The 23,350-nt window shown below is 39.8% G+C and overlaps 1 protein-coding gene across 5 annotated transcripts in view; it reads left to right on the plus strand.

Annotated features, from left to right (window-relative positions):
* Window positions 1-23,350, plus strand: part of SYNJ1 (synaptojanin 1) — a 69,201-nt gene that overhangs the window by 6,436 nt on the left and 39,415 nt on the right. For 4 of the 5 annotated variants that reach the window (XM_080919084.1, XM_080919086.1, XM_080919085.1 and 1 more), the window contains exons 3-10: window positions 10,613-10,699; window positions 12,985-13,252; window positions 16,097-16,322; window positions 17,030-17,113; window positions 19,837-19,898; window positions 20,525-20,621; window positions 21,399-21,568; window positions 22,498-22,579. In XM_080919084.1, coding sequence (XP_080775210.1) covers window positions 10,613-10,699; window positions 12,985-13,252; window positions 16,097-16,322; window positions 17,030-17,113; window positions 19,837-19,898; window positions 20,525-20,621; window positions 21,399-21,568; window positions 22,498-22,579 — 1,076 coding nt within the window. Of the gene's footprint in view, window positions 1-6,463; window positions 6,571-10,612; window positions 10,700-12,984; window positions 13,253-16,096; window positions 16,323-17,029; window positions 17,114-19,836; window positions 19,899-20,524; window positions 20,622-21,398; window positions 21,569-22,497; window positions 22,580-23,350 lie in introns of those variants that run through there. The other variant, XM_080919088.1, reaches the window with a different exon arrangement.

Here is a 23,350-nt window from a genome sequence, read left to right on the forward strand (position 1 = left end):
ATTCTAGACCTGGCTTTACTCTGAAGATATGCATCTGAGTTTTCTTTCTACTTATTCTTTATATTATAGGATTGTGAATCATAATACTTCAAACCATTAGTACATTCTGGATATCTTCACAGAATGTTAACCCTCCTGCCTCTATGAAACTACACAGTCTGAGGAAAAATTATAGTTCATTTGCTAGAAGCTTATTCTGCCATCAAAATACTAAGTAAGATGTTTATAAACTTGAGTTTTTCCATGATGCCTTCAGATCTCATGTTTTAGAAAGCCTGTAGGCCATAGTATCTGCTATGTCTTCGGTAGACTCAGCCGTGGGCTTTGTTTTAGCAAAAGGAGCTCACTCTAGCTCCAGCCATCTTGGGACTTACTGTATCAAGCTCACAATAGTCCTCCTGCCTTAGCCCTGACTGCCAAGATTACAGCTAAACAAGAAATATTTAAATCCCAATAACTTTAGCTGCTGCTCAAAGTAATGCAAACAAGTAGAGACTAATGTATCTTCTTCATTAATAACTGCAGTTGTTTATTAATGGTCCGTGCTTAGTTCCAGACAGCTTCCACACCTTGGAAGCAGCTGGAGTGTTGCCATCCTCAGCTCCTGTTCTCTGCTGATTTTCATTAGGAGTTGCTGTTTACCACAGGGACTACTGGACACCTAGCATCACACAGACAGGCGTCATAGAATGGACACACTGCAGTTGTGAGCTCTGAACCACCTCAGGCTAATAGTTTACCTAGTATCCAATATATGTTGAAATCTTAGGTGTTTCTTCAATTCAAAATATCCTTGCACCTCCAATTGGCTACAGTGCCCTGAGGCACCTCTTCCTGCAGTTCAGGAGATGTGGCAGTCACATGCTTTTTTCCTTTCAGTTCTGTTAGTTTTATGTTTTATCCATGTTTTCCAGATGTGGAAAGTACAACTTTAAAAGATTAAATCTTCCAGCAACAGCCCTTCCATTTGATTGTTTTTCACTGTGGTTTCTGCTGTTGAGGGCTGATGACTTCGTTTCTGAGTAGGAAATGGGGAGCAAAAAGATAGGCATCAGGCTTGAGGGAGGCAAGGGGCTGGAGACAGGAAAGGGGCTGGAGAGGGAAGGGGCTGGAGAGGGAAGGGGCTGGAGACAGGGAAGGGGCTGGAGAGGGAAGGGGCTGGAGAGGGAAGGGGCTGGAGAGGGAAGAGGCTGGAGACAGGCAAGGAACTCTGGGGTTAAGAGTGCTGACTGTTCTTCCAGAAGACCTTGCTTTAGTTCCCAGCATCCACACTACAGCTTACCACCATATGTAACTACAGTTTCAGGGAATCTAACACCCTCTTATGTCCTCCACAGGCACAAGGCATGCACACAGATATGTAGTCAGGTGCAACATGCAAACACATAAAAATAAACTTAAAAAATTATAAATATGTCTCTCCTCAAAAAAGAAAGATAAACCCATAGAAGTGTTCTCAGTTAAAAGTTGTCAGTGTTTTCTAGTGAGGGAATTAATAAATTTGTATTTTTGCCTATAAGCTATTACTGTTAATATATAGAAGCATGGTTAGATTTTAACTACATCCATTAAGAACTCAACTGTTTTACAGGGCCAAATTATATATAATGTTACCTTGTAGAATTTTGGATGCCAAGTGTAATAATAAGCAGTAACAGTCAGTGCTTTTTTTCTTTTAGTTGCCAAATGCTGTCAGTCAAAATGGTTGCCCTTTAGATAAGTTGTGGGATCCTTTTTTTTAAAAAAAGCAAAAGCAAAAAACAAACAAACAAAAAAACCATAAATGAGTGAAGAAATGACTTTAGAGTTGACTTTAAAAGCACTAAATGAAATTTAGACTTGTTAATTCTGTTTATTTTAAGATTCTGAAGGTTTTTTCTTTTTATAAAAAATTTGGAATGTACATATTTAATACAAAATAAACAATAGTTTTAATACCAACTTAAAATGAAATCAGCCCAGGTCCTCAAGTAGGACCACATCAGCAGTTCCCAAGTACATTCATTTCCTTAACTTTTCTGTGGGCAGATTAAAGGAGCGCTGCCAACCCTCCCTGAACAGCAGAGTCCCATGGATGGCATGCTACCACACGTAGGTAGTTCATGGATCTGTCCAGTATTGTTTCTTGGCCCGAAATGCAAATAGTCCAGGAATGCAGACTTTTGCTTCTTACTGTGATGAAGCAGTAGGGTCTGAATTACTTTTCTCCTATGTGAACATGAACAGTGAGGCCTCGATCCCCTCCTCTACAACAGTAACAGCAGCAACTAAAAGACATGCACAAAATGACTTTCACATACTGAAAAATAAGACAGGTTACATACTTATGGGGATGCTACTTCATTACAGGAGCTCTCAACTGAATTCTTCTTTAGTCTTACCTAACAAAGTTTAAGACCCCAAAGGATCTGTTATCAGAATGGACATACACACATACTAAAAGTTAGGTTTACATGATACATGCATATCGTTCAACCCATATTCACGTTGAAAGCTAGTATATATGCAAAGAAGAAAAAAATATATTTCTTAATGAGGAGAAAAGTCAGTCTGTAGAAACAGATGTTAATGTTAGTAAGTGACATTAAAACAGCTTTGATTTAAATATATTCCATATGTTCAAGAAGTTTTATGTGTTAACAGCATGAAAAACATGGCTTGGATCAGTTATTCAAAATAAAAATAATATCTAATGATATTATACACTGGTAGGAACCTTATATTTAATACTGCAGAATGAGTAGTTGGTAAGCTCAAAGACCTAGTGATAGAAATTACCCAAAGTGAAATACACAGAAGGATAAAGGACCAGGGTAAGTCAGTTGCATGGGTGAATTATGGAACAGCTGCCTAATATACATGTGTATTTGGAAAGAAGAGAGAAGAAAATGTCTGAAGAAATGGCAGTTGACAATTTCCCAAAGTTGGTGCAAAGTGTCAATCTGCCCATCCAAGAAGTAAATGAACTCCATCCAGGTGGAAGAAACATGAAGAAAATTACACTGTGATACAAAATGAAAAGGCTATTAAATCAGTACAGATACAGAGGAAAATCTTTAAAGCAACTCAGAGAAAAGGGAATCTATGTATACAAAAAAGACTAGCAAGAGAGATCTTGGGCTTTTCCTTAGAAGCACTCCAAGTGAGAGCAACACCGTGTACTGAAAGAGGAAATAAATGACCCACTTGGGTGGGGTTTTCTGGAACCACTGAAGAAAAAGAGGCTTTCCCCACACATTCAAAAGCTGGAAACTCTTAGCTCAGTGTGGAGGCTACCAGGGAAATGGAGTTGCTTTTGCTTTCTGATGGTTTGCTGCAGTGAGGTCTAAAGCAGTGCCATTTTGAAAGAAAACCAAGGAGTGGGAGAGACATGGAGGTGGTTAGTGACTGTCACACTGGGATAGTCCTGTAACTAGAGTACAGAAAAGAATCGTGGCTTGACAAACTGCACATTATATTTTGATTTGCTTATTTGAATTTATAATGGTTATTAATAAGAATTTGTGTCTGGTGTGTGTATTGGTTTGTTTGAGATGTGGTATCTCACACTCTGTAGTCCAGGCTAGTCTGGTCTATAACTCATTGAGATAAATTATGGTAATTCTCCTGCCTCAGCTTCTTGAGTGCTGGAGTTATAGCATGAACTCCCATGTTTTATTTTTGCTGGCTAAAATTGAGATACAGAACTGGAAAGAAAAACAAATATATTTCCTATTGTAATTCTCTGTTAGCATTCCTGTATATTAAATGTTGTATTCTTTAAAACAGTGTTCCCTATGTATAGTCTTCCTATATAACTTAATATATAAAATGTGTTCCTTTGAGAAGCTAGTTCTTGTGATAAGAATTTATTATGTTTGTGTGTTTCCATGTTCTCAGTAGCTGTAGTCTTGCCATTGTCTTTTGAATTGCTTTCCTGAAGTATAGACTAACAGTCTCTGAACGGACAGGATGAGTCTTATCATTAAGTGGCTCTCTGGCTGCTTGCTCATGTGTGCTTGTTAATTGTCTGTCTCTGATCAACACTGAGAATGTGTCTTTGACCTATCTTATTTAATGAGTCTTGGAAAATGTGATGGGAAGTGTGGCTGTCAGATTCATAGTCGTTGGGATTGGTACAGAGCTGGATTGTGGAGGGGACGACTTCACTGGAATCCACATGTGGTTCAGACTCTAGTAGGGCTGACTTGTTGTATCCTGGACTCTGACGAGAGTCGTGTAAAACTACCACTGAGCTGGACAACCCTAGTCCTTTTACATTTTTATCTTGAAACAGGTTCTTACTGTATTGTCCACACCTGCCTTGACTTTTGATCCTTCTGCGATAGCCTGGTGCTGAAGAAACCGGATTGCCAGGCATTGTGACCGTGTCTAGCAGTTTGTTAGGATTTAGCATTTGTTTGGTTATATAATACTGGTCTTCATTTGTCCTGTCAGGAACCTGTTCTTGCCAAGGGCCTGGTATGTAATAGACAGATACTTTGAGTGAATAAAAGTTATTTTTTGAAAGTGTTTCTAATATTTGGATGTCTAGGTTATATAGAACAATAATTTGTTTCCTGTCTTTCATGTGTACTTTTTATTTTTTTTAATTCTACCAAAAAATCTTTACTTTGTAAATTTTTTGTTTTATGTGTGATGAAATGGAAACGGGCTTTACTGCTAGCTAGTCATATGTTCTTGGATGAATCAGATAATTGCTAGTCCTTTTCTTCTGAAGATGAGAAGCCTGGACTACATGATCTCTAGCCTCTCTGGAGCTTCTATACCAACATGCTGTTTGCATGCAAATGGGCTGACCACAATTGCCATCTGTGCAACCACAGGCAAATTGTGATTCTAGTAGCAAGGTTCTAATTTGCAACCCCCACCCCTGCCCTTTTGAGACTGAATCTTGATCTGTAGCTTAGTTTGTGGTATGTAGCATGGAACTTTCTATTTACCCCTGCCGGTCTCAAACTCACAATCCTCCTATCTTAGACTTCAGAAATACCAGAAGGACAGGCATTTTGATCCCATGTTCTGTGCTTTATTGGCCCACAGATTTTTGCTTGGTCTTCTGCCTCAATTGAAGAAGTAAAATCTAATCCCAGAATAGAAGGTTTGAGCCACAATAATGTTTTCATTGGATAGCAGGGCCTTCTTAAATAGCTTTATTATCTAGTTTGAATTATTGTAATTCACTGAAAGTTAAAGAAGTTTAAATTTAATTTAGTCCTTCAAATACCTTTTAATTTAACACAAGTGACTTAATGTTTTGGTCTAGGATAACGTACCAGCTTTGTTATTTGCTGTTTAGATGATAGTGTTATGATGAAGATGTGAATTTTATGCATCATAAATATTTCAGCATGTGTTTTTAAAATATATGAACTGAGTTTTTGCTATTAGTAGTTTTTCTGATGTAAAGTCTTACATGTCTTAGACTCTTTAAGAGCTTCATGCCTTAGTCTCTTAAGGCTGATAAAGCAGGAGTGCACCATAAGACATTCTGTTCATTTAGTAAACCTAATGATGTCATCATCAAGACATCTGAAAACTTAACAATGGCTCTAAAAATACTCAATATATAATTAGCATTCAGATTGTGTGCTGCTGCCTCAAAGATATTTTCATGAAGATAAAAATGTATTGCACTTCTCTTGTTTAAAACTCTGTTCTATGGCCTTATTGATATATGTGGTCTAGCAGTGGGAATTGGAAAGCCTTGAGATGTCAATATTAGTGATGTGAAGGCACATTTAAAGTGCAGATGTAAAAGCAGTGCACACAGAGGAGCTGTGCATGAGATGGGTATGCATGCTTAGAGACCCCATGCTTGAAGCATAAGAAAGTATTTACATCCAAATGAGTGGCAGGCTACTTGTGGCATGGGGGAAGAGCTGTTCCCTTTAAATGAACACTTGTGTGATTGAGCTACTGTTTATCCCTAGTATAGGGTGGCAGTCAACCTTAGAAGCCAAGATTTGCTTTTGCTTAAGTGTTTAAAGTACGTGAACTGCAAAGACACAGGCCCAGTACCTTAGCTGAAGCACCGAAAATTTTGATTGACTCAGAGTCACTCCTAAAGCAATGGGCTTCTTGGGAAATCATACCCACTTTGGTTAGAAATCAGTAAGTTGTAAAAAGAGGTTTGTTTTTCCTAGTGCCTTGAGTATTTAATAACCGCCACCAATAGAAAAGAAAACAGACAACCTTCTGCACAAAAGACAATTTATTCCTCTCAGGAAAGCACAGTGGATGCTGGGGCAGGACAGTGAGCTGTGCCTCAGTATCACCTATCTCCCTGGCCTTGATCGCTACTCATTCTTTCCCTCTGCCCTCTGCTGCTTCATGAGCTCACTGTTTCCACCCTGGTTGGCAGCTGTTTAACAATCCTGGGTTCCCCACATCCACCTTCCTACATTGCCCCCACTCACACACTTGAGCAGATTGCTGAATGGGATCTTTCGCAATGAGGATGTTGAGATTCTTTTCTGGAAGGGAAAGCTCTTGGTGTGTTTTGCCTGAGAAATGAGTACCTAGTGCCACTGGGATACTCTGTGTCTGTCAAGTTGGTATCACACTGAGGTAAGAAAAAAAATGAAGCCTGGCTTTGGTTGCTATCAGTATACAAGTGACTGAAATACACAATAGAAAGATTTACTTCTACTTGAGTGATATAGGCAAAACTCCAGAAAGTGGCATTTTGCTAAGAGATTGAAGGCTGGGTAATATTTGAAAATAGGAGGATGACTAGTGGCTATTCCAGATGGAGAGGACACGGAGCAGAGGAAGAGAAGAGCATGCGGAACAAGTAGACGAGAATGACTAATTTTGGCTGAAGCCAGGTGCTAAGAGATAGTGAGAAGGAAAGGAAACCAGAAAGGATTGTGCTTGCTGTTGTCAAGGACTTTCTCCTGTTTAACCTAAAGGTCATGCACATAATCTTGATATGGTATATGTGGTCTTATTTCAGGTAATCTCGTCATAGTTTAAAGTTTTTATATTATTCCTAAAATGTGATTGTCGGGGAAGTGGAACAGTGATCATGGTTACTCCTTATATAATCTCTTTTGGTATATTTTACAAGGTCTCATAAAATAAAATCTCCCCCCCCCCCTTAAAAGCAGTGTTTGAGCTGAATCACCTCAACTCTCAGCAGGCTGAGGCACGAAGAGGATGAGCTCAAGACTGATCTGGGATACACAGCGAGACTGTGGGGAAAAAAAGCTTTAAGTGGGTGATAGTGCATTGTAAGAATCTATACTATTAATGCCATTTAGACATTTATCTAAATTTAGAAAGATGAAACAATTTTAAACAGATACAATTTTAATATAGAAAAGTTGAAGTTCCTTTTTAAAGGATATTTTCTTACCTATTTGAGATTAGGTCGCTGGCATGACACCTTATTGTCCCCAGATACTTAGCTATGCGTTTCCTAATAGTCTCCTGCATAAAGGCATGTAGCGGCTCGGCCATTGCTAATGCTCAGACCCTGTTCAGCTCTTACCAGGAGTTCCAGCCATGCATTTTATGATGAAAAGGTCCATTCAGGTTTGAATAGCTTGTTTAAAAGTCAGGTCTTACCTCCTCAGCTCCAGAGCTCTGCTCTCTGACACTCGGACCTGGTCCAGTTGCCCCGCCTTGCTGTGTGGTGCTTCTGCTGTTGTTCACCTTTGGCAGGGCTGTTACAGAAGCTGAGCTGTTTTCTTCCAGTCAGCTGACAGCTTTAAACTGTCGGAATTCACTTTGATAGCTGGAAAAGGTAATTTCTACCAGGCGTATCTGACAGGCTTTTGTCCTCCTTCATGATTATTTTGAGGACTTTGAGACTATATAAATACTCCTTTCCTTGTGGAACTTCTAGTCTGTAAGCATATTCAGGAGTAATGACCTAATTGTTTATTTTGCTGCTTTATTCTACATTTTTCAGTCCCAGTGAACATGTAACAGTGGAACCTGTTCTAAGTACAAGAGCTGGAAATAGGTAGTTCTTTTAGGGCCTCACATTGTACCCCTGGGACTAGCCTGTGACTCTGTGGAAACCAGGTTGACCTGCCTCTCTGCCTCCCCAGTGCTGGGATTAAAGCATGAGTCACCATGCCCAGAAAAGCTCTCTTCTCTCTAATGCTGGCTCCTTAGACTTAGACAATTAGTAACTGATCTAAGCCAATTTACTTATGTCAAATGGAAATTGTAGCTGTGTCCTTGGGGTATTATGAAAATTAAATAATTCACATATACACCTGGCCTGGTGTCAGTGCCATAATAATTGCAGAGGTAATAAACAAGTACTTTAGCTGCAATACCATTTTTAAGTTGCTGGTAATAGTTTAAGATGAAAACAAAAACTCATGGCAAGGAAAATGTAATTTCATCTACTTTTCTTTAGTCAGGGAGTGGGGGGTTAGGGAAGGAGAGAACCCTCAGAAGACAATTCTGAAATACCCATAATTAAGAGGCTTGGCATGTGCTCACATGTTTAAGCTGGATGGCAGCGATAGAAGGGTGACCATTGGCTGAGAGACAACATTTATTTGTGGTACAACTGAGAAGAATAGAGTTAGGAGGGAATCTTTATTTAATGAAAATTTGGTGCAGAGACTATATGGGAGGAGAATGACTTAGTAATAAATTACATTGTTTCTAACTCTTGCTGACTGTGGTCATTGAACCTAATGATGATTGCTGCTGACACTAATACATCAGTAATTCCTGCATTCCTATGGCAGCAGTGGTATCTTAAATTCACATGGCATGTAGCCTGTGGGACTCTGTAGAATAGTTTGACCCAAACCACATTTTCTGCCATTAGAAATTGAACAGTTGTTTTGGCCATCTGCTTTTGTGTATGTAGTATAAAAACTTAAAAAACAAATTTCTCTCCTTGCAAGGGTTAGTTAGGTGCTCTGCCCTTGAGACCAACTCCCAGCCCCACCCAGGTACTCTGAATGAGGAAGTGCCTTTAAAGAAGGCAGCCTGGTTTCCTTTAGAAAACAATTCAGTTTTTGTTGTAAAATTTATATTTGAATTGATCATTAGATGTAAGTTCTGTAAACACATGGAACAATATAATGCTGGGAATGTGGACTAATTCACCCTCTCATGCTAAAAGTCTTTCTCACACTGGTTTCATACTGGGTAGGGAAAGACCCACACTTAATGAGCACATTAGAGGATAGGATGGTGTTAGTTGAGTCACTTAGCCTCCGTGCTGCCAGCTAGCTGAGCACAAGTCACCAGCTGGCCAGAGAGATTCCAGGGAAGAAGCTTGAGCAGCTAGCATGAAGAGAGGCAGATGGGAAGTGGAACTCTGGGGAAGAGCTTTAAAATAAAAGTCTTCGATCCAAGGAGTTGGCAAGGAATCTTGGGTAAGACGTAGGTTGAGAAGAGCCTCTGTCAGCAGAGAAGATAGACAGGAAATGGGAGGTCAAGCAATCTGCTTCCTTGCTTTCCTGAAGCAGCATACAGGAGCCCTGCCAAAGGTTCTGTGGGTCTATGGTGTGGACAAAGGCTGCGTGGAAAGGACAGGGACACGTGGCCTAGCCAGCCAGTGAGCTGGGGGAGGTAGGGCAAGAAAGAAGGGCATTGGGTAAGTTTGAATTGCACACTTCAGAATCTGTTATTTGAAATTCTTTGGAATACTAGATGTGGTTTTTTTTTTTTTTTCTTTTTTTTTCTATTTGTTATATCTTTAAATGTGTATCTGCTAAGTGCTAGGAAGGTGTTTTCTTTAAACCTCCGTGATATTTTTGTTGTCTTGTTTTTTGTTTTTTTGTTTTGTTTTGTTTTGTTTTTTTATCAGTAGTATAACCATAGTAGCCTGATCTAGGGAAATTGTCTGACTTGAACTCTTTAGCAAGTTTACATCTTCTTGAGTGAAGGAAGTGAGACGCAGTAAAGACTGCCCACGGCCATGTTAGCCTGTGTGCTCAAGCATCGGTTTGCAGCATTTACCCATTTCTTCAGCTTCTGTGTTCAGGCACTTACTGTTCCAGGTGTCAAGGATAACAGGGTGAGTAAAGCAGGCTGTCAGCAAGAAGGCTCCTGAGATGGTTGGAATTATGTAACTCCAGCAAGAAAGTTCTAGGTGGACAAAATACCTAATACAATACACTGGTGTTAGGATCCCATTGCTGAAGAGAACACCTGTAGCAAACATGGAGACTGAGCTGGTGCCCACAGAAAACCTTTATCCCTATGTTCCAGCATCCTTGATATAGAATGGTATTGTGCACATTATCAAGAGTAATGTGAACACCAACCCAGCCACAAAACCTGTAACCACATTGGTGTCCAGCTCATAAGATATGCTAGGGTAATGGTAGCACAAAGCTTGCAGGAGTAACTGGCCAACAACTGATTTGACTGAAGGCTCACTTCACGAGGTAAACCCAGACCTGACACAGCTTGGGTGGTCAAGACCCAGAGACTAGATAGCCCAGGGACATAGGGTAAAACCAAGTAACTTTGGTCTAAACACAGAGAAAAGAGAAGATAGATAGATAGATAGATAGATAGATAGATAGATAGATAGATAGGGAAAATATCACATTTTGAAATTTTGTTTCAAATCTGGCTTTATAACTAAGTAGATTCTAATCTTTTCAATTATTATTTTTAACAGCATCTGCAGAAAAGGAGGCTATTAAAGGCACATATGCCAAAGTGCTAGATGCATATGGACTTTTGGGAGTTTTACGATTAAATCTTGGTAAGTGTGTTATTCAATGTGGTTCATCTACTTTTTCATTTCTGTTTCTATAGTTCTGGAAATGAGAGAGATTCCCTGCGTATCATTTCAGAGCCAGTACTTGAGCCTTAAGTACTATATACCTTTTAAACATTCATTAGGATAATCTTTTTACATATCTATTAACTAAGAATTACATGTCATGTATTTTGATCATTGAATCCCCCAACTCCTTCCAGATTTACCCCCACTTCTTCACCCAACAAATTCTCCCTCTCTTCCTCCCCTCTTCCTCTCTCTCTCTCTCTCTTTCTCTCTCTCTCTCTCTCTGTCTCTCTCTCTCTCTTTCTCTCTTTCTCTTAATCTCTGTCCTTCCCTCCCTTATCCCTTTCTCAAACCTATACATTAGTCAACTACCACTCTTGACTGAGGGGGTCAGTTCCTGGTTGTGTGATCAGTATGTGAGAGATCACACCACTAGAGAAAACAGGCTATGCCTTTCCTGGCAGCTCCCTGACTCCATGGTTAAGAGTACTTGGTCCTCTTGCAGAGGACCCAGGTTTGCTTCCCAGTACCCACATAGTAGCTCACAACCATATATAACTCCAGGTTTACATGTGGTGTACATAGATACATGCAGAGAAAGCACTCCTACACATACAATAAAAATAATTGCCTAATCATATATGTTTCTTTCCTAGATAGACTTGCAACAGTTTTAGGATCCAAAGACAGTGTTCTGTTGAAATACAGCATCAGAAAATGGAAGCATTATTTTTCTTCTTCTCAGTATATTAAGGAATAGGTGTCCTTGTAAGAAGCACACTGATTCCCCTAGTATATTGTGGGAAAGGCACCTGTTTTAAACTCAGAAATGTCTGCCATTTAATGTTCTTTTTTTAACTTAAAATCATTTATTTTTACGTGTATGATGTCTGATGCATGTCATGTATGTCTGTGAAAGATGGGCATGTAGCCCCCTGAATTAAGAACAGGGTGTCATATCCCCTCGGACTAGAGTTCAGACAGCTAGTTGAAAGTCACCATGTAGGTGCTGGGAATTGGCGTTGGGTCCTCTGGAAGAGCAGGACTCTTAACCACTGAGCCAGCTCTTTAGCCCTGACTAAATGTTACCGTGGTCTTCAGGGTAACTTTGATGGTTAGCAGTTGGTGTATGAAGGTGTGACTGGACCTCGTCCTGCTTTACTGGTCTGTGAGAAAGTGAGTTTGGGTTATCATGAATATACAACATGTGGTTTTCTTCCTTGATGAGGTCTATGACATTTTAAAGAGTAAGAAAACTAAACTGTGGATATAGTTATATAGCAGGCTTTCATTATGATTCAGGCACTGTTCTTACTGCGTGCTGCCAAGAATTGAGGGACTGCTTTGAGCAGCACTGGCCTGTTAAATGACAACAACCCTTGTTGTCAGTCTGCCACATGCACAAGACTGCTGTACCGCTTACTGTCTTGACTTCAGGAATCATGTGATAAATGTTTTAATTCCCTTTCATAGGGAATTATGTTACAGGGTGGTCAATGCTAACACACTCAATTTAGTCTGGATGAGAAGTAAAGAGCTGTGACTCGGAGCTGGTTCTGCCTGTGCCAGTGCCTGTGTTGCTAACTCATAATTTCATAAGATTTTTTGCCATTACATGAAAAATTTAAAAATCCTGCTGTTCAGGACTTAGTGCCACAGAATGAATCCCAATATTACCCTTTTGCCACAAAAAAGAAAACAGAACTACACAGAGTCTATGAAAGTTTTCATGAACCATATTGCTTAATAAATTATTGCCAAGGCCTTGTTCCTATCACTCACTGGTTTACATGCCACTTTAAAACTTAACCGTTTACAACTTGGACCTTCACTGTCTTATCTGAACTCTCATTTTATATATTTTGTAACCTCGGATTAAGTATAGAAATAACGTTGTAAATGAGACATTATCTCAGTAACGTTTTAGTGCTTCATATGCTGAATGTATTTAAACAGGAATTTTCCCCTGGGGAAGCCAACCTATAGTTACAGATGTAAACATATTGATAAAAAGTTTAGAATAATCAGAATGGCCAAGCATGGGTACTCACCTCTAATCTCGGCATTTGGTAGGCTGAGGCCAGAAGATTAGAAGTTCTGAAACAGTTTATGAAACACAGAAAGACTGCCTCAAAAAAAAAATATTACAATATGAGATTTAAAGATAGAAATGCAGGAAGACGTCAGAAGAAACTATGTGACTTGAAGCTATAAGCTTGAAAAAGTAGTGTTCTATCCAGTAAAACCTTTGGTTTTTGCAGGTGATACCATGTTGCATTATCTGGTCCTAGTCACTGGATGCATGTCCGTTGGGAAAATTCAAGAATCTGAAGTTTTCCGAGTTACTTCCACTGAGTTTATATCACTTCGAGTTGATGCTTCGGATGAGGACCGCATTTCAGAAGTACGAAAAGTTCTGAACTCGGGAAACTTTTATTTTGCGTGGTCTGCATCTGGAGTCAGCCTGGATCTGAGTCTGAACGCACACCGAAGCATGCAGGAGCACACAACTGACAACAGGTTTTTCTGGTGCGTCTGTGTTATCTTTCTTCCTTCGTAATCAGTTACTATGTGATAGCTCAGAGTCGGGGCCTGGTGTGCATTACGGTGACCGTTTCTGGAGAGAACAAAGGTTGGGCATGGTGGAAGAGTGTATACTCCTTCCTGCCCTGCATCTGCAGCAGAGCATGTCGGCACCTTGATGGAGCTGCCATATGGGACGAAGCAATCTGGACCAGAGTGTGCTTCCACCCGAGAACTATGCATCTGTGCACTTGTAGTGTAGGGCCGCTCGTTCACTGCTGACTTCTGCGGTCAGTCTCTGACAGCATCGACGTTCGATGCAGCACTTCCTTATTTTCAGTGTTACATTGTAAGTGGTGAGCAAAACAAGTCAGACTGGAAGCTGTGTGGCTTTACTGGGCGACTGGATTTCAGTGCTTCAACTTATGGTGCTTCTGTCTTTGGCTGCATCAGCGGTGACTTTTCTTTAATGCATATAGAAATTATATTTCACCATATTAACACACATTGTAAGGCTGAAGCCCCAAAGACACTGCTCTTGACCGTCTTGGTCTTCAGATCAAGGCATTTGCTCTGAGGCAGTCCTCCCTCTCTCTCTCTCTCTCTCTCTCTCTCAGCGTCATGTGTGGTTCTTAGTTGTACTCAGGTCTGACACATTTGCCCTGGCTGTCAGAGGGCTCCCAGTTAAAGAGCTTGAGGAGAGAAGACAAACCTGCTAGTTTATGTGAAAGAGTCTTGACTCAAAGCAGAGAGGGCAGAATAAACAGGATTGTGGAGCACTGCCTGTCAGGGGAGGAAGGCAGATGCAATGTACTCTCTCTTTTTTTTGTTGTTTTTCTCTCTTACAACTTTATTTTTTAAAAAAAAGAGGGATACATGTTTAGATTTTTAAAGGCATTTTGGCATAACACTATATGAATATTTTTGTCAGTACGTAATTCTTTTAGAGGGTTGATAGCCTGCATTGAAATCCCACTAGTTCCCATAAGCATGAAGAACATGTAGGACAGAATGCACTCTTGTTGAGCATCCACAGACAGGCTTTCCAGAGCGAAGCCTTGGTTGGTCCTCTGGGTTTTTTCTAGTGGGAAGCCTGAAGCCCTCGAAGTAAGCAGTCGTGTCCAGCTGTGCTGGGGCAGCTGCCATGCCTTTCTGTCCTCACCCCTGTCTCCGTCTCAGAGAACTCTCCCAACACAGTGGAAAATCCAAACAGCCGCAATTGCATTTGCAAAGTTTAATTAAAGGTAGGGATCAGGGCATGTTTAGATCTTAGCCTGAGGGGGGTTGTCCTGTGGATCAATAGATAGAACTTGTGTTTGCTAGAGATTAAAATACTTGAGTTTAATTTTGCCTAGAAACAAAATGGAAGTTTTAGAATCATCGTAGCTTTGTCTTTTTTCCTTTGAAAGATATACAGTAAGCTTCGTGGCTAGACTGCCAAATACTTCATTCAGAAACTACATAGTTATATATCATTCGAGAGTTTAAGCGGCTACTACTCAAGGCTTGGCAATAGTGTAAATGGGATACACGATGCAGCAATGCCCCAGCAGTAGGGAGGTGTAAACTGACAGCAGAGCAGAGAAACGCCCCTGCTCCACACGCTCAGACCAAGCTCCATTTGAATGAGAACAACCACATCACTGTCTGCACCATGACACAGCCCTTGCTTGGTCTCTGGACATGTTGGGTCATAACTGAGGTTTGCCTCAGATCAGTGTGAATACTAGTGAAGTATGAGAGCATGAGTCATGGTATTCGCTAAGTAAGTAATGGCCGTCGGACTTCCCATGACCCTGGTGGAGGTCACACCACTCAGCTGAGGTCCAGTCTGCTTGTAATAGGAGGAAGGTTTTGGATGGTAGCTGGTCTATAAATGTGCACATGGCCTCTATCGACTGCTAACTGAGAGCAGCTTTGGTCCTTGTTACTGTGTTCAAAAGGGCACCATTACATTTCTGTTCTCTGTAAGATGTCAGGATATTGTAAAACATTTAAAGTCCATTTGAAATAGGTCAGCATCTAAGACTCTGAGCTTACAGTGATATAGAAAAGTAACCTTTGAACTGATGGAGTCCTTTGCTGAAAGACATCTTTTTTAGTGGGTTCCCTAGAATATTCCAGTCTTTCATATGTGTTCTGTGGAAGACTAAAGTTTCAATAGAGATAGACTTCTGATACTGCAGGGGAGAAAACTGACTTGGTAGGCCCCACTCCCCATTCAGGATTTAGTCATTGTGACACCAAATGTTTTAATCTTTTGTGTTTTGACCATTGGGCTGTGTCTTTGCTTGAATAAAGCGTTTTTCTCTTCAAGTTTGTAAGCCAGCCTTTATGTGGTCCCTACAGTCCTACAGTGTTTAGATGTGTCTGTGGGTGTGTCACTATAGTCACTATAGTACACGTGAGGTCCTGCGCTTCATGACCAAACCGAAAAAACATTTTTAGAGACAGAAAACACTGTGCCTTAAATTGTGTGATATGACAGCTACTAACTGTACTGGCTATTTAAACTTAATTAAAATATAGCCTTATATATATATGCCTCTTTATATATATATATATATGTAAGTCTTATATACAAGAGTCTGTGTTTGAGAAACCCCTTTTGGAACAAGCTAAGTTCTGTGTATGCTGTAGTTTATACACTAGAAATGATCTACCACAGGTTTTTAGTTCACTAGCTCACCTGATTAGGCATCTGCATTTCATTTTATAACCTTGCTTTTAGATAGCAAATGTAAATGTATTCTTTATTTGGGGAGCCTTTTAATAATAATACACTAATGTTAAAAAATTTATCCTGTGTCGCTCTGTACTTAGTAACCTAATCCGCCACTTCTCCTTTAGGAATCAGTCTTTGCATTTGCATCTCAAGCACTACGGTGTGAACTGTGATGACTGGTTATTACGGCTCATGTGTGGAGGAGTAGAGATTAGAACGATTTATGCTGCCCACAAACAGGCAAAAGCTTGCCTCATCTCAAGACTAAGCTGTGAACGAGCTGGTACAAGGTTCAACGTCCGGGGGACAAATGACGATGGTCATGTTGCCAACTTTGTAGAAACAGAGCAGGTGACATGGTGCTTTACATTTCCTATTGTGTTGTGAGACAGACTCAGGAAGTACTAGGGTAATGGACTTGCGAGGGGCACGGGAATGCTGGGTAATAGCTACCTGTAGTTTGTAAATACATTTTGGAACATATAATGTGGGTGTTCTTGACTACCTACTGGCCTTAAGAAATCCTAGAACAAACTTACACAGGTATATAATACTAATTAAGTACTGTTATATAGTCAGTGCTGTACATTTGACAGCGAATTTTAAAATCTTCAGTTATAGAACAAGATGGCTAAATCAAAATATTTATGTGAAAATAAGTTCAGTTCTTAAAGATAGATGTGTTCTGTACTGCCTAAAATTTTAAAGTTATATCATTTGGCTGTGGATAAAGTTTCAGGCGATAGACAACTCAGCTCTTAAATTAAGTTTTGGGGGGGAAACAAAGGCTAAGAAACAAATAAAAATAAATTCGAGAGTATATGTATATAAAAGTGAGATTTAAAAGGAGTTTCTTTTTTAAAGTCGTGATTTTTACATTTTGTTTTCTTGTTCAATATTATCATTAACTGGAAATCTTAGTATCCTGATTTTGTTGCTTTGATCAGGACAGTTTACAAGAAGTCATCACATATAGGTACTGCGCAGAGGCTTCAGCAGCTGCTTTCCTAATGCAGAGTTAACAGTTTTTTCTTTGGATTTTTTTTTCTTTTTGGTAGGTTATATACTTAGATGACTGCGTCTCTTCCTTCATACAAATCCGAGGATCTGTTCCATTGTTCTGGGAGCAACCAGGGTTACAAGTAAGTGCCTGACAGCCAGTTGTTTTCTTGCTACTGTGGTTTTCTTTTGAAAATTTTATATTGTCCAAATTTTCAACACAGTTCTTCAGTTTTACTGGTCATTCTGTTGTGTGTAATACAGTGAGGCTCTGCAGAACATCTTGGACATTTTTCCTTTCAGTTCTGCATCAGCTGCTCTTGTATTACTGCAGTGATTTATTCTACTTAGGCTAATTTTATAAAGAAAAAAGTCTTATTTTTATGTTGGCTCACAATTTTAGAGATCATAAGTCACAATTGGACAGGCCCATTGGTTTGTGACATTTGACAGTGTTACCACAGGGTATATATGGAACTATGTTTAAACAGGAAGCCAAAGACAGAGTCACATAATCAGTTCAGACTTCTGTAACTACTGGCTCCCATAAGAGTACCACAGGAAACCATCATTCCCTCCCTGGGCATCTCTCCTGTACTCTAAGGATGCACAAGTGACTGAATTTCTCTTTCTGTCTCAGTCTCCTCATCTGTGAATAAGAGCGCTGGTAATACTCTCTCCTCCCTGGAATTGATATGTAGACTGAATTAAAACTGTGTAAACAGTGCCTGGCACATAGCAGAACATCGGGTTACCCATTGCTGGTTCAGTGACATGTCTGTGGCCAGAACTTTGCTTTGTAATATGTGATATCTTATCTCATTTCCAGAAATATATTCATACATGATTATATTGGGAAGAGCCATGTTCATTGTAGGCCTCTGTGTGTGCTCTAGCAGACCTGGTCTCAGTATTGAGAATGATACTGAAAACAGCCTTGCTTCCCCTGTAGAAACTGGAGGCCTCTGAATTTTTCCAGTGTTAGTTTACTTAAGGTATGCCAAGGACTAGCAATGCAATGAGTACTTGTTCTGCTTTGCTAAAATTCTTAGTTATCCTCAAGACTAGTCTGACTGGTGTGAGGAGTTTTGTTATTGCTGTCATTGTTGTTATTTTGGAAAGTGGTAGGTTTTTATTTTGTTTTGTCGTTTTCGATTTTGAGGTAGGGACTCACTGTAATTCTGACTGGCCTGGAGCCTGTGTATGTAGACCAAGCTGGCCTTGAACTCAAAGAGATCCACCTACCTCTGCCTCCTGGGTGCTGAGACCTTGTTGTAAGCACAGGGTAGCTTCCCGATGCTCTTCGAAAAAGCATGCCAGCCCAGCCTTACTTTTCTTATGCTTTTGTGATCTTTGGCAAATCGTTGGAGTACTTGCTTTGAGGACAGTCCTGAAACTTTTGTTGGGGAACAGTGGTTGATTTACAGGCCCTGCATTGTACTGCTTCTCTGGTACTTTTTCAGGAAGTTCTGAATCATGGTATTTGATTGTTTAGTAAAGTTGGATTTGAAATAGCTACGTTAAAGGAGCCTCCTTGGATTGGACTTTGCTTCTTGTTCTGTGTGGTCTCACCTCACTGGGAATCTTGCTGGCTAATGTTCTCAGAAAACTTTGGTGTTGTAAACCATACTTTTCTTTATAGAGACAGTAAATTTTGAGTCACTGAGATACCCTAAGAGTTCTCCTAAATTATGACCTAGCTGGACTGTTGTTGACTAGTTGGAGAGATGCCTGATTCTGTTTTTCACAGTTGTTTACTTTAATAGTCTCTGAAATCAACTTTCTTTTGAATAAGAAAAGATTTGTCTTTGTTTTGAGAAAGGATCTTGCAATGTAGGCCTGGCTGGTATAACCCAGGCTGGCCTCCAACGCAATGACAGTTACCCTGCCTTAGCCTCCTGAGAATGGATTTTGTTTGTGAGTATATTTGGTACTAAAACATTTCATCCATTGTTCAAAAAGAGGTAATAATGGAATGAGAAAATATATGATTTGTTTTTAAGAAAGTATAAAAATAGATAATTGATTTTCAAAAATAAAAACACCATGCCAAGGATCAACTGTTCTGTGGAACAAAACTAGGACTTTTGCTTTAGCGATATTGGAAATGGTTCTTACATGTTTTGTGGTTCTCAGAGGAGAATTTATTTTATTTGTTTGTTCATTTGTTTATGGTGGTGTGCCGTCTGGAGCCTGTGGTCCTCTTGTCTCTGCTTCTTGCGGCTGGGTTTGCAGTTCTGAACTGTGGAGTTGAAGCCCAGCAGAGCTTTCTTTGTCTGTCTTGTTTCCTTGTCAGACAACATAATGGTAAGGCAGAATGATTAGCCTAGAAAATCCGAGTCCGCAGGAAGAAACTACTTTCTTCTCTGTATTTGGGAGGGTGGAAGGGTAGGAAAGGTGTACATGCGCACACCGCTTGTATCCAGGCTCCCCTTCTCTGAGTCTACAGCTACAGGATCAGGTCTGTGGAAGAGCAAGTGCTCTTAACCCCTGAGCTATCTTTCTGGCTCCAGGAAGGAGTGGTTTGGTTTGGTTTGGTTTGGTTTGTTCTTTAATGTGCTCGGTGTTTTACTAAGTTGCGATGACTAGAGTCTCTACCATAGAGAAAAGGACACGTGGACATTGTTAGTGATGGGCTACTTGGGAAAGTGTCACAGCTGCACTACAGCATGCCCGGCCATAGGTTTTATAAGAGACTGCTTCTTACAGCTAGGAAGGGGCCCTGGAACGCTAAACAAATCACCCGTGAGGACCAGGCCTTTCAGTTGCTGTGTTCACTAAATGAATTACTTGGATTGCAAGTGGTGATGTTTCTTTTGTCCTCACGGTGGTTTGGGTAATGATTAAATCTCTTTTCTTGCCTAAGGTGGGATCCCATCGTGTTCGAATGTCAAGGGGATTTGAAGCCAATGCGCCTGCCTTTGACAGGTAGAACTGGTAATTTTGTGTAGTACTACAGTGAGGTTCGTGTGGTATTTGCTTTGTGTAGCATTGCTATATATAAACAGAAGCTATCATTACCTTTTCTTTAATCTTTAATTGCTTTTTTTCAGTCATACTTCATGAACACTGATGGACATTACCATGCCACCTTGCACTTACGTTTCTCTTGGGCATATATACATATATTAAAGTTTTATTTAGAGATAGACACAGTGATAGATTAACTTATGAATAACTGATTATATTATATGCCTGTATGAAATTTTCAATAGTTTTTTAAGTGGGAGAATTATAACTGTGCTGAACTAAAATTAATGCACAGTGTCACATCTCTCTGGAAAGATTTAGAACAAGTGTTAGCATTTTTTGGACCCTGATTGACCTCAGGTAATAGAAACTGTGGGAAGAAAAGTAAGCTAGAGTCGACGACCACAGAGCTCCAGGGTGAGAGTATGACATCCATAAGTCAGACAGAGAATTGTACTCACTGAGCTTTAAAATGCAGGTCTTTGAGACCATGCAGGATGGATTTGTATCCAAGCTAGCAAATTTCATGAGTGTCTTGTTCACTGGGGGAATGCTATATGCTGTTTCCTGTCTTTTGTCAATAGGCATTTCCGAACACTTAAGGACTTATATGGTAAACAAATTGTAGTAAATCTGCTTGGATCTAAGGAAGGTGAGCATATGCTGAGCAAGGCTTTCCAGGTGAGTATGACCACTTTATCTTCTCTTGGCCCCTGCTCACCTAGCATGGAAACAAAAACAAAGACATCAGGCTCCCCTAGGTGCAAGAAGAGCACCTCCTAAGCAAGAGTTAGGTCCTGGTGATGTCTTTAACTCTCTGAGGCTATTAGAAACTAGTATAGGCAAAATAAGTAATCAGTTTTGGATTGATGTAAATTATGTTATATAAGCTACATAGAATAGACAGAAAACATTTTCTAAGGTTTAAATTAGGAGCCTAGTTGAGTAGAAAAATTAACTATTTTTTAAGCTTGTGAGGAAATTATTATTAAACTTTACGCTTTTAAGAGTCATATTTTAAAGGTGAACTTAAACAATATACATGGTATTGAATGAGGGCATAAAAGATGAATATTTTAATTTCTGATTAGACTTTGTGTTAAAAATTTAGGTACTTTATTTTAGATTCTCTAGAAGGTAAAAGTGCTTACTAAATTTGTTCATGACAATAAAACACTGGTTACTAGAAACTATTTCATTTTCTAAACCAAACTAAAGTATTAGGTCACTGGAATTGATTTTGCCACCCAGTCTCTCTGGGATAGTGTATGGGTTTTATACAATAAATGCCATTAGGTATCAAAAATGTCCTCTTGCTGCCAATGTCAGTGAAAGTTTCTTGGTTAGTAAAATGTCAGCCAACTTCCTCCACCACAGCTTGGAATGCACATGTGTGTCTGGTGCTGCAGCAACAGGCCACAGCCACCACCTGCGTGACATTTGCTGTTTTGCTTTCAGAGTCATTTGAAAGCCTCTGAGCACGCTTCTGACATCCACATGGTGTCCTTTGACTATCATCAAATGGTTAAAGGAGGAAAGGCAGAGAAATTACACAGTGTCCTCAAGCCGCAAGTCCACAAATTTCTAGATTATGGATTTTTTTATTTCGATGGCAGTGAAGTTCAAAGGTTTGATGGTTCTATTCTTCTCTTTAAATTGGAACTTTGATATAAATTATTAACATTGAACTTTCAATTATTTTTATGTTGCAGTTTCTAACTTTAAAATGTTTTTAATACTTTATTTTAAGTTAATTTTTTTCTCCAGGTTTCAACAAATAATAATAGTATATTCCATCATCTAGAATGTAGTGTGAGACAGCAGTGTGTGTGTCTTTATTGTAACAAATAGGATCTATGATAGTGGCTTCTGCATCTGAGGAAACTGAGGCATGGGCTTGATCTGCTCATGGTCATGTGACCGGGAAGCATTGGAGCTGCCGCTCACCTGGCTTCCGATTTCATGCGATTAGTAAAGTTGACACTTCAGTCACTCTCGACTCTAGTAAAGACCGTTGCATGCAAATAAGGAAATTCTTCCTTATTGTCTACATCAGCGTAACTTACGTCCTTAGCTTTTGCATATAGGATACAAAAAGAGTTCAAAGTTTTAAGTTCAGATTTTAGATTGAAGTAAACTTAAGAACAAAGATCAAAGTTATTGGCTTTTTTCAATTTGTGTTTTTATGTCAGAGCAGCTTAATAGGGCAGTCAGCAGAAGAGAACTTGTTTGTTTTTTTGAAAATCATTCCCAAAATACTTGTTATTTTTGTGGAAAGAACAGTAGGATTATAAACCTGATGTATGTTTATGTCCTAACTTCAGGCTTAGTTAAAATAAACGTGTGGTAAATATGCAATGCAAACCATGTGTTAGACATTAACATATAGATGCTATGTGTGCGTTGATGCTGTTTTCATTTTTACGGTTATTTTGTGCCTGAAAATGGTGATGGTACAATGTTGGAAGTAGAAGGGATTCAGTTTGTCCTCTCTGTGGCTGCCTCACACTTTATCTCGTTGTAAACCAGCCGTGTGACTTTATTGAAATCGTTACAGGTGCCAGAGTGGTACAGTTCGAACAAACTGCTTGGATTGTCTGGATAGAACAAACAGTGTGCAGGCATTCCTGGGCTTGGAGGTAAAGATCACTACCTGTGGTGTGTGTGTCCCGAGTGCTCCCGTGAAGCCCGTGTCTCAGATGTGCAGAGTAATGACGCAGGGCCTCGTTATAGACCTCTGCTTCTGCTTCTTGCCTTTCCCCCACCCCACCACTCTCAAACCCCTTATGATTTAACTGTTCCCTTCATCTGCTCTGAGAGCTTTCAACTGTCTCCTTGTATTGTTCCTTCACATGCCTTCTGGACAGACGCCTGTGTGTATATTGGAGTGGACCTTAACTTTGTACTGATCTGTTTTCACATGTATATTTCTATGGAGTTATATTTTTGATAGTTTGAAGCTCAGTCCGAGTGGGCATTACTTCTGTCTGTGTTTTCTCACCATGTCATCTGCTGCAGACAGAGTCTCAGCTACTCAGTAACCTGGAGCGGCACTGAGCCGCCCAGGTCTTCCCTGTCATGAGGTGGTGCGTTCTCTTTGCATTAGGAAGGACGTAGTTTTCAAGAACAGAGATAGAAAGTAACTGATTTTCTTTCTCTAGTTAATGATCTTAAATTTGGCCAGTAAACTAGTTAATGAATTACAGAAGCTCAGCTTCTGTCTCAAAAATGAAAATTCAGTTGTATAAAATTCCCAGTGGCAGAGATACATTTTATGTAAGTTTTACTGTTTAGATCTTATTTGAAACCTGTCATTGACATATTCTATGACATGTGGGATGTGAAAGAAGGGGAGTGGTGACAGACAAGTTCACATGGCTGGGTCTGACTGCAGCCCTGGCTCTCAGGTC

Source organism: Micromys minutus (genome assembly GCF_963924665.1).
Source record: "Micromys minutus genome assembly, chromosome: 7".
In the NCBI taxonomy this organism is placed as follows: Eukaryota; Metazoa; Chordata; class Mammalia; order Rodentia; family Muridae; genus Micromys; species Micromys minutus.